Source organism: Stegodyphus dumicola, chromosome X1, assembly GCF_044657685.1.
Source record: "Stegodyphus dumicola isolate Sdum_Otavi_A_Nest chromosome X1, ASM4465768v1".
NCBI classification, from domain to species: Eukaryota; Metazoa; Arthropoda; class Arachnida; order Araneae; family Eresidae; genus Stegodyphus; species Stegodyphus dumicola.
The window spans coordinates 74,164,137-74,176,700 of NC_140780.1; the positions used below are offsets into that span (position 1 = coordinate 74,164,137).

The window sequence follows — 12,564 nt, forward strand, 5'->3', positions numbered from 1 at the left end:
ATTATGGAAACCTCTACTTATATGCTATGAACTTTTAATAAATATTTCATGAGCCTTTCATTCGCAAAAAGAAATAATTGTGAAATGTTTATTTTTTGATCGAAGTAGGACTTTATGCCCAGAAACTCGGGTGCATTTATATTAGTTCGGTTCGGTTTATTGGTTACGGCAAAGCACACTAGGGCTATCTGCCTAAGAGGAGGGATGCCTTCGAGGAGGACTTTCTGAGGAAAACTGTCTCGTATATACGTTACACAAGGGAAAAACCACGAAAACGTCCGTGCAATCAGCCCGTTTTCCGGGATTCGAACCCCGGACCGAACTACCAGCGTTCAGCGACTTAACCGCTCGTCAGCTAGTGGACCTTACTTTATAGAGATTGTCTGATAGTTACTCATAGTATTTCCAAAACTCTAGCATGCAATGCTATCCACATTCACCCAGTTTCTCTGAAAAATGGAGGGGTCAGAGAAGAAGATAAAATAATAATGGAACAGTTATAAACAAATGTATATAATTCTTAGCAATTAATTAATAATCAGAGCATTGCGAAGTCTCAGATGTAATGCTGACAACTACACTAGTCTATCTTTTTATAGAGTAACGGAAAGGTCTTAGAGTTCAGATCGAAAAATTGTTGAATTTTTTAACCACATCCAGTAAAAAAATTATATCTGTTTAAACTTGATATCACAATTATTTTCCGCGTAATAATCAGTACACCAAGTACTTTTGATGGTTAGAAGTAGCACTTAAGATTCTTTTGTTTTACCGAGCCCACTGTAGCTATTTTTTAAGTGACATTTGTTATAGACTGCTTTATCAAGGTAAATTTTAAAAAATACGTATATTTTTTACGAAGCGAATTATTACAGATTTGGTTTAGGAAATTTCTATAACTCATTATTTCTATAAGTTCTCCTTTCTCGCCGAAAGATACTTTTCCTAATATTAGATATTAAGATATGGACTAATAAAGAGCTGCAAAAAGCTATGACAATCTCCTTGTACAAGTAGTATGTCCTTTATCCATTAGAAACACAAAGCCGTTGCTGACCTGTACGCTTAAAATACCGACCTCCTTTCTACATCCTTTCTACTTCCTAACAAAGAAGCTTCCATTAGCCTTCTAGGACACGTTGTCTGCAATAAACTGATACAATGCATTTGGGGATACTGCACCTGTTACTGCATATCTTAGAGGAAAGGAAGTAAACAAAATCGCAATCTCGGCCGTTTCGGGCAGTTGTGGTCGTTTGAATGAAAGGTTGTCTAGGGCGTTTTGGCCTTCAAAGGGTTAAATGCAGAAAATAATAGCTGTTGCTTGCAGAACTAGTTCACTGATTTGCCCTTTTAATTAAAAACGTCTTTTTGGGTGCGGTCTTTGAAATTAAGTTTTCATATCAAAGTTAACATTATTTACTTGTTTTCGATTATACGTATCTTGTTTCCTCATGCTACTAACGTATTTTAACGAGCGAATATTTTTGCAGAAGTACACTGAGTAATTTGTATTACAATCTCCCTTGTGAATGACTAACTTAAAACTCGTGATATCCTGAGATTTTGATTTCTTAAGAATCAGTGAAAATGTTTCTACTAAAACAACATCACAAGAAATGAAAATCGTTACCTAGAAAACAACCTCAGTATTGAATTTTCGTTACATCTAATTGGCCCCAATAAAACGCTAGAGACCCCCCCCTACATTTCTACTAAAAGTAACCGACAAAATTAAATGGCATATATTTCTGTGAAACTCTCTTTCTCTTATTCATATGAATTAAAATACATCACAAGAGGCTTCATTATAGAAATAAATCATTGATTTATTTTATTCGCATGTAGGTTTTGCCAATCGAAGGAAAGAGCAAATAGAATTCTGGATTATCATAATAAACATATTTGCTAACGATATTTTATATAGGCTGTCTAAATAGAATTAGCACGCTAATAGCCTTGGACGCATATTCAATTGATGAAAGTCAATAAACATCTGCAACATCAGAGCCCTTTGAAATGTATAAGTTTTTCTCTTACGTGTAGAATTTGTTTTTTCTTTCTAGAAATCATAATGAATGTCGCATGATATCCATAACAACTGAATGTTTGATGACAGTATCTATTACAGAACTTTTTAAACACTGTTGTATTGTAACGTATAGATTAAACGTTTGGTAAACAGATAGACGCGTTATTAGACAAGTCCTTATCTTCAACTTTTAACCTTCAAAACGAATACATCTGTTAAAGAATTAAATTGCGTGAATATAGAATGCTTGGAAAAGAATATACGCTTGGGGCGTTCGAAAAGAAAGTAATCTAAAAAATGATACGATATTTCCTAACAAAATTAATTATTTTTATTTTAATAATGTACTTCTTATGTACAAAATTCGCAAATGTCTGCAGTGAAACATTTTCTGTTCAACTCATCGCCACGGTTTATTTCCTAAACTACCAAAATTGCTGTTGTTTATTTTTGTAATGTTGTGAGTACTTTAGCCTGTATCTGCAATCCACTTTTTTTCTCCTCGCTTGTTCAAAATAAATCTAATGCCCTTCCAAGATGCTCAGTCTCGGTCATTTAAATCGATTTCTCGGGGTAGTAATTAGAGGTGGGCAGGCGGGTTACACTTTTTGCCCGAATCCCCTGGTTTAGTGAGGATTTACAAATGGGGAGTTATTTCGATAATTGCTTACTTTAGCGGGCTCGTCATGCGCACAGCCCAGATCAATAATAACCCGATGATGGAACCCCAAGCTTGATTGCGTATTGAGCTGGCGCGGCTTAGGACCCGGGTCCTTTTTTAATGGTGTTTTCGTGGGTACTTCTTTATTCATCATCGCGTCCTAGGGTGAACTGGAAGCTATAGGTTACCCCTGAGAAATTACGCCATTAAACTCGATACCGGAAGTAGGCTACCTACGGAAGTAGGAAGTAATACATATGTGCTTGCAGTCACGCGATAAAAACTCTTAAATCTGCGTGATAAAATATCGATTCCCGTTTTCTTAGACATTATATTTGAATCCGATCGGAGGGGAAAGAAGTGAGAGAATAATAATATTCTGGAAATGTTTTATGAGGTAGCATACCATGTCTCGAGCGAAACTTCTTGTCCTTCGTATGACATTTCTATCGAATATTTTTTATTAATCAGAAATCAAAATTTCTACTCGAAAATAATATTTTCTTTGGTCTGTGACTGGCCGAAATTTCGAGATCAGCTTGTTTAACTTGTTTAGCTCAAATGCGTTGTAGGGCTTATATTTATTTTAACTAACATTTATTTTAAGTTTAAACTATCTTTCCTGTCAAGCCTTACTTTCCCCTGGAATTGCCAATGCCAGAGTATGTAAATTTTAGTAGAACGCGCAAGGATTCAAATTGTCAGCGGAAGTAATCTGAGTTAAATAGAAGGGAAACGAGTTCGAAAGTGTGCTTTTCTTGCTTCACGAGCGTGGAGGTGGCTAGTTAGAAATTGAAGAACCACGCGTTTCGGCCTGTGTGCTTGCCTCGGCAGATTGTTAAATCTTTCAACGTAATGTTCAGAAGTTTGCTGAATTGTCAGCGGTATCTTAGAACGCGGTTAGGTTAGTTACGTTTAGAGAGCCTCGTAGTTAGTTACTTGTTATTATTCTTTTTTGAGTTTCTTATTTTTATTTTACCGCCGGGTCGGCGTAGTTTGTGAGCGTCAAGAGCACGCATCTGTAATTTCTAAAGTTGAATAAAAAGGGATTTAAACCCTTCTCAAGACTTTGTATACTTTCCAGTTCATAGCAGTCACCATTATTGTTGCGTGCAGGTTGGAAGCGCGCAACATTACAGCGTGTAAATGAATCGATGGAAGAATAATTGGTATCGATGGCAATAGTTTTTTATTGGCAAGTTAAAATTTATTGTGAAATTTTTTTTGTGATAATTTTATGAAGATAGCAGTTTTTCATTAGGAAATTTGTCAGGTAAAAACGTAAAATTGTAAATAAATGCTACTTAAGTACAACAGTTTGGTGTCTAAATTCAAATTCCCTTTAAATTATGCTATGAGTAAACTAAGAATTAAACTTATGCTGCAAATTATTTCTGTGCACTATTAGAAATAAAATCAACGTGGTTAACGATGCTATTATTCTTATATCCCAGCAGACTATAAGAAATCACTAGCGAAATAACAACTGCGTACTTCGTGCACTATTGTTCCCATTAAGATTTCTGGTGACCATTTGTGCAGAAACATTCTAGGAGATGGTAACTGACTGCACCATGTCTCTCTTCTCCTAAAACCAGCATTCCAAGAATACTTTTGCATCGACAAATTTTATGTGCCACTGTTCTGCTCAGAAAATGAAATAAAAAAATCCATCCCTTACCCAGCATTCGAGCCGAAAACCATTGGCGAGGAATCGCGTCATCTAGTTGTAGAGATCACTGGGAAATTTATTTTGAAAGCATGAGACGTGAAAAATTTGCAACGCCATCGCCGGGATTCGAACTCCAAACCTTCCTCTTACACTATGAAGGCACGGTGTAAGAAGAGAGAGAATACCCTACATAATCACCATACAGAATGAACGACTGACGAAAGCAATGAACATAAAATGAATCAAATGTAGTGATAGAAAAATGAGTTTATCATCGTCGCACTTAAACAGGTCAAGTTTTATTATTCATGCTTCTAATTAAATAATAATTTATTTTTATAAAATTGAAAAAAAGTATCATATTCTTTATGATTTGCTGTCTTTAATAGAATACTAAATGTAAAGGTGATCGGCTGTACAACTAGAGCAACTGAAAATGTTGTTGTTATTATTACTGGAATATTCTAACAGTTGTCATTATAGAATTGTACTTGCCTTCTAATGGCATCTTATCTTTGCGACTGTGATTGAGTTTAATGTTTTATGCTTATGTAAATTGTATTTCTCTAAACAGATATAATTTTAAATGCTTTTATTCTATTCCGCAGAAAACGGTAATTAGATATTTGTTTTCTAATTTTCTGCATATTAAAAAAGTACATTAAATTCATAAATATAATACACTGAAATAATATCTGTTTTTGGCTAAAAATTTTTAAAATGCATTCCCAAAATTCTTTGTTTGAGTATGAAATACCATGAAAAGTTTTTATAGCAATAAAAGTTTAAATAAACAATGGATATATACCATAGTTACTCTAAAATGCTGTCGCTAACAGTTGAGTGACACATCTTAACGTTCAAACTCAAATGTTACGGTGAGCACTGAGTGTAATAATACTAAAATGCGGGTCCATGATCGGCTATAATTTATGAAAATGCTGCTTTTCTAATTAGGGGTTTAAATATCCTCTTCCATAATTCAACGAAGTAGTTTTAATCTATTGAAATCGAAATCGCTTCAAAAGGCCACTGAAGTTCATCGCTGTGACGTGATTTGAATCGAGCTTCATTAATTATTCTCTCTGACACCAAGAATTGTTTCTCTCTTATTAAAATATGGGATACTCTAATATCTCAAGGGCACGTTGTTGTAATATATTTCGAATTGAACCTCTATTAATCAATCAGATGGCAAATAAATATTCCCTGCATGACTTTTTAAAAAACATTCCGTAAAGGCAATAGAGCTCCGGGAAATAATTTTTCCACTGCCAGTGCAATGCACGCGAATCATTTCGTATATTCCGAGATTTTAATGTATTATTATTTTCGGATATCACGCAGATGCGGACCATACACGATCCTTATGAATGCTTTCGTGGACATTGCTCAATTTTTCTAATAACTGCTAGAAAGAACGCTTTTAAGTTCTTAAACTCTTTTATTAACGAAATATTATAATTTCTGAGAAATGAGGGAATAAACAAAGACTTCCTTTTGTATTTGTAAGTGATTTCTTTTAAATTGAATTCATACGAGTCATCAATAAAAACTTCTAATGTGCGAAATAGATTTCTTTTAAAAGAATTAACTTTCTTCTTAGAACACTGCTGCCATCTGTTATCACAATAACGAATCACGATATTGGTTTCCTTTTTCTATATACGTTTCTTGATATGAATGAGATGTATTTAGGCGGCGTAAAGTGTAATTTCTAAGTAATGTACATCCAAATCATACTTTTGAACATTAAAGAGAGGAAAAGTTCTGAATAGACCGGTGTTTAAATATATTTAGAGTATATTAATATTAAAGAAATAATGAAAAACGAAAAAAGAAAATTTAAAAGTAAAGAGAGAGTGGAGAGGAAAATTATTATTCGTAAAATATCAACGTTTTCTTTAGTCACACGTCACTAATTTTGAAAGATTGCTGATATTAAGAAATGGCATGACATTAGTTCTCCATGCTTTTGTAGCTAAATTCTGTGATTTGTCATTTTAAACGTACCGATGAAATTTTTCAATACTTTGATGATACAAAATGAAAACTGGATACAGTGTTTTTAATATTCTTCTGTCTGCAGTTTGATGTAATAAAAATGTGATTTTCTGAAGTCACAGAGTTCATTTTTATGTTATCGTTGTCCCAATTTGCTTATGATTGCAGGTGATGTGACTAAAAGACAGCAGACGTTTAAAGAGCGGAAAGAGGTACTTTTGAAATACTTCTGACGACTTTCTTTTTTATGCAGAATATACTGCAAATGATTTGCTCCCAGTAGTTGAGCTAAACGTAGCTATCATTTGTCGGTATTACACTCCTAGAGACAATAGAGATAATTTTCGATTTCTCTAACGGAACCTTAAACATGTACGTTAGACTAGACTGGAGACCGGTTTGTGATCGCTGAGACACTCACTACTAGAATGATTTGATCCGCTAGTGATACAGATCAAGTCATTCTGACGATGGCCAGAATAACTTGACATATACCGCTATTCACTGCAATTTCACACTACGCATGATGTCTTTTTATGCTTACTTTCTGTTGTTTCCTCATTATCTGTAAAAGTATACAATTCATAGTAATTCACATTGCATTCATTTTTATTGGATCCGAGGCCTGTATAGAAATGTGTAAATCTAAATAAAATCTGCAAGTTACTATGCGTTTTCTAATAAGCGCAGCATTTAAATGAAAACGACCAAAAATATATATTTGTATTATTAATTACACTTGTGGATTATAAGCCAGTTCATAAGATCTTCTAAGTACGAAACGTTCATTCTATCTATGGCTTTAAATAATAACTTAAGAGTAGATTATCGACCAAATATTCATGATATGACGATATTATGCAAGACATGTGTTTCTCTTCTTTCGAGGCTTCGACCTCCGATGGCTGCCCATATAAGGATGTGCTTTTGAATCTAACAGTAAGAGTTTTTCAAGAGCGCTTCTAGTGACGTGAGCCCACATCCTGGCAAAACACCATCATTTAAAAGGCCGTCAAGCGCTCCTGAACAAAAATAGGAGCCTTATTGACAAAAGTGGTGTTTATTCTTCGAGAAAGGTAGGCCTTCCGTTTATTTTTTTGGGGGGAAGGGAACAGGTAGAAAGGGCGATGGTATCTCAACGTCGGCAGCTCCTTCCCTTAGGACAGCATCTATTATTCTTTCATAGATTAGCTCGGCACTTTCCGAATTTTTCTGTTTTAATTAAAGCTAGAGAGAGTGAGAGAGAGAGAGGAGAGAAAGAGAGAGATAAAGCGACTTATTCGGCACAAAACCCATCCGCTGGTGGATGGAAGAAAGAAGATGAAAAGCGGTAGTTCAAAGACAACGATGACGAAAAGACCCGGCGTTGTTTGTCCCTACTCTTTAATTCCCCTGTTAATTACTCCTGATCCTCGCAGGTTTGTAATTACAGAGTAAAGGGGGAGGGCCAGAAAGGGGACGGTTTGAGAGAATGCAAATCTCCATTATCCACTAATTAGTTCTATCGGTAGCTCCCCAGAAATCCCTGGCTGGGCTCTTTTCTCCCTGCTCTTACTTCTGTCTTCCCCGTACCGTGGGGGTGCAGCTGTTGCATACTGGCATTTTCTCGAAGCGGGCTTTGGTAAGGCATATCTCCTAGGCAACCGTACCAACAATGAAAGCGTGTTTGCTTATCCCTTATAAGTTAATACTCTCCAATTAACCGAGTCCGGCGATATTCAGCTCTTTTCTATCGTCACAGAGGTTTTACCTGGGCTTAACCCCCCTAACCCTTTGCGCGACGCAATAAAATCCTCGCCTAGTAACTAACTAACTAGAGCGCTGGGAAAGTGCGGGGTGTTCGATGGGGGATATTTGCAAAAGGATGAGCCCTGCACAAACACAGACGATACAAAAACTATCCGACGGAATTTTAAACTGGGAAACGCCAGGATCGACTCGACGAAGCAAACACCTACGGCAAGAGCTTAAGTCTATGATACTTTGTTCCACTGAAAAACCGGCGGAGGGGGTTGAATCAATAGATCAGGGCCGTGTTTATCAAAGCGCCGCTACGAACCGCCTCACTGCACACAACGCGCTTGGAAAGTAGACAAATATCTCATTAAGTGATTGCTCCGGCAATCTTCAATCGGAACAGAAGAAGAAAAAAAATCTTTGTAGTTTCGTCGTCACACATTCGACAAACATCATTTGAAAATTTCTCACGATTTTATGCCACTGTTAACGCATACGCAACCATGCGCGTCTACGTTTAATGGAAATTAACGGCGCCTTTGGAATTCGGAAGTGTTGTGCTCTTCAACCTCTAGCTTCCTCTATTAACCGATTTTCTTGCATTCAATTAAGATCCAATCAAAAAAGAGAGGAACGGCTTCTGTCAGAGCAAGATTTCAATGTATCAGCCGTCTTGTCCCGCCATGTTTAAATTTAATCTTCTAAATTAGTATGTTTCTCAACTTGTCTATTGAACTTGACATTGTAGTTGCAAAAACAGTCTCGGAGCAAAAACTGGCGCTCGCTTTTTAAACAAAATATATAAATTTAATGAAACAGTTTTGGGGATTGGACTAGTTTTATTTTTTTCTATCACAACTTCATGATGCCCCGCATGATTCATGTATCTGCAATTAGGAATTTGTGTAAGAATATTCTAAGCTACCATTCAGTGCCGGAACGATGACTATTAACTGGCAATTAAACAATCAAAGGTGTTGATTAGTTAGTAGTTGCTATTTAAAAATAATTCTCATGACCACTATCCTCCATATACGTACATATAAAAAATGTGTTTCTTTTATGTGTGATGTTACTTAAACATATAATTTGTTTACTAAACGTTTAAACAAGTGATTATAAACTGTGTTCTCATGCTAGCTGGTCTCTTTCAAGTGCGTTTCAAGAAAGATAGTAATCAAAGTCGATAAAAAAAGTAGCTGCACTGTGATGTGGTTGATAGTATTATATTAATTCTTAAACATTTTATCAAAATCATTCACATCTGCTTCTAATAGATATTATATGTCATGATTCGTATAGGCTAGTAGTTTTTATAAATGAAATTTCTTTACGCATTAGAAGTGCTTTTTTATTAAAAGTTCCAAAATCTCAGTTTTACATTGAATTGACTTTATTACAGGTGAAAGACCGTATAAATGCCACCTTCCTGAATGTGGTCGGGCGTTCATCCAGTTGTCCAACCTTCAACAACACTTAAGGAACCATGACAGTCAGATGGAACGTGCCAAAAATAGGCCTTTCCACTGCAACATCTGTGGGAAGGGCTTCGCTTCGGAGAGCAGTCTCCGAACACACAGATCAAAAGTAAGCATTTTATGGATTTTATTTTTTCACACATTTCTTTACCCTTAAATGAGTTTTTAAAATTACTTCATGATAAATCTGGCTTTCTAAAAATCATCTATCGCCGAATTGTAATTGAAATAAGCAGACCAGTCTTGACCTAGACTGAATAAGGCGACATCTTTCACATTCAGATGCGGAATCTAGGTCATCTTTCAACCATTAAACAGCGCGATAATCATGTAAGAAATTATGTATGCCTAATGTAGTCGAAGTGAGAAAGAGTCGATGATTATCTACGAACTTCATCAACGCTTTAACCAGCTAAGCTAAATGATTGAGCCTCCCAAAGGACCATTCTTAAATTGCTAGCATTAGATTGAATCAAACGAATTTTCTTCATTCTGGAATGAAAGTAACATTTTATAGTAAAAAAAAAAAGAGATCTATATACGTCCCTTCTTCTCTATGAAAAGCAATTTAATGTTCTGCAATGATATCAGAGGTCTTCTGATGCATTTGGCTCCTTCGGAATACATCCCGAAGGAAGAAATCCTTTTCATGGGTTACTCTGTACGAAGTTTAAAGTGTGTTCTTTCACACAAAGGCAATAAATTGCACTTAATTGCTGTCAGTCGGTCTGTGTGAGAGACGAGTATGAGAAAATTAGATTAATCCTAAAGAATGTATTGTAAGAATATTAATAGGGCAATGATTAAAAGCCTAAAAATGCCGGACTTTTACTTCAACAAAGTAACTATACAAATTACTGGTGCTTCTTACGTCTATGGGGCAAGAGACAAATGGTAGTTAAGAGAACAAATTGTAATTAATCAGCCTATTCTTTGCACAAACAAAAGCATTTTGCCACCATTTCATATCGAACTAAAGCTGATGAATTCATTTTTGAAAACTTTCAATGAATATGATTCCTGTTTTAGCTACTTATAAAATACATTCACATAAATGAGCATGAAAAATCTTAAAATACATTTTATGTAGTATGTAATTAAATTGTGTATTCTAAGTTGTTTTGAATGAGATTCAGTGTATAAAAATGTGTATTTATTTGAACACCGTATAAATGCCACAATATTTTTAGAATGGATTTGTTTATTAAATTCTAATATTACATAAAATTAAATAAATAGTAATGCATGGTTATTTTAATGTTAATGTTCATTAGTTCTTCCAATATTTGTATGGTTATACTACATATTTATAATTAATTTATATTACTATGTAAAATTCAACAGAATTGATGCCGTTTTTGAAATTAGCACCACAGATATTATCCAGAAAACTTATATAATTTTAAGGCACCCAGCGTTATAAAATGGCATTAAAATTAGTTGTTTTGATATTCTTAAACGAATTTATTAATCTTTTTTTTTTTTTTTTTTTTTTTTTTTTTATGTTTTATGTCCCAGAATCGAATGACTACAAATACTGTCGAAAAGAGAGAATTCTTCAGAAGCTCTGTCGATTATAATTTTGCATCCGCGATATTTTTTCAATTAATGATTTAACTAATCGATTATTATCTGTGACTCATTTAAATATTTTATTAGCATTAATCTACATCGTATTTTCGTTACAGTAGTTACACAAACATATAACAGAAGACATAAAAAGCTACTGAATAACAGAGAAATTAGCAAATTATTTACCATAATCATTAAGTGTTTTTCATCTTTATGTAGCCAACTGTGTCTAATTTTCAACGAAGCAATGATATGGTCTTGAATAATACGTATACTTATTCAAAAACAAATGAAATGAGGTAATAAAAATGAAACAACATTACCAGAAGACCGAAACTCTAACTAATACAAAACTTTAAAAAAGTCAATGAGAAATTCTAGAATTTAACTATAACTTTGAGGGAAGAACTAAGTGATTAATTAAGCCATTGACATCCGTCACTAACAGGCAAGCTACTTATACCAAAAAATAAAAAAATTAAAAAGGAAAGAAATGCGTTGTACCTAAAGCAAAAAAGTAACACAGGAATGAAGATATGGGTGAAAGCTATCTGGTCAATTTATTTTTCGGAAATTATACACAGAGATTTCTGTGCCTTTGGTTAAATTTGAAATAAATATTCAGAACAAAAGCCTAAAATACGCTATCTTTAAAAATCAAGAACTGGAACATGGGAAAACAAAACTCTAAAACGCATTATTAAAAATACAAGAAATGCCTAATCATGTAGCTGAAGGTCAAAGTCTGCTTCATCGCAAGTCCAAGCGAGTATAAAATATGATTTTTGCCTTCTCATTTCATGCAAAACAATAAAAGAATTTTCATAAAATGCGTAAAAATATGTACCAATAACAGCAAAATTTAGAAACTTTTATGAACCAATAATCGGCTCGGAGAAAGGAAAAGTCCCCTTAAAGATAGCTGCCATACTGTTTTGGAATAATTATAGTTATATACTAGAACACAAAATAATTCTGAGATTTAGTTGTTGGTGTCTTCTTGAGACGTAGAAAAAGATTTCGAAAAAGGAGTGGCGAGAAGATTTATATACACTGGTGTGCAAAAATTAAGGACGAGACGGTTTTTTCAATATAACTTTGTACAAAAGCTTTCCAAATCAACACGTTTAATACCGTAAGATACCCAATACGTAAGAACATGAGTAATGTAAGCAACACTTACTAAAAGAGAAATCAGAGGGATAAAAAGAAGCTTTATTGAAAAAGTAGCATGGAGCGCAATGCGACTGAAGGCCGAAACATCCCTGTGATGGGTGTCCAGCAAATAACATCCGGTCTTTAATAGGGGATATGATCTCCCCTGACTGCTAGGCAGGTTTCACAGCGTCTGCCCATGCTGAGAATGAGGGTGTCAATGAGTTGTTGAGGCATTGCTACCCATTCGTCT

At 34.7% G+C, this 12,564-nt stretch overlaps 1 protein-coding gene across 2 annotated transcripts in view; it reads left to right on the forward strand.

The window, feature by feature from the left end:
• Window positions 1-12,564, forward strand: part of LOC118183190 (uncharacterized) — an 841,429-nt gene that overhangs the window by 795,277 nt on the left and 33,588 nt on the right. For both annotated transcript variants that reach the window (XM_085808385.1, XM_085808386.1), the window contains exon 6: window positions 9,509-9,693. In XM_085808385.1, coding sequence (XP_085664511.1) covers window positions 9,509-9,693 — 185 coding nt within the window. The remainder of the gene's footprint in view (window positions 1-9,508; window positions 9,694-12,564) is intronic.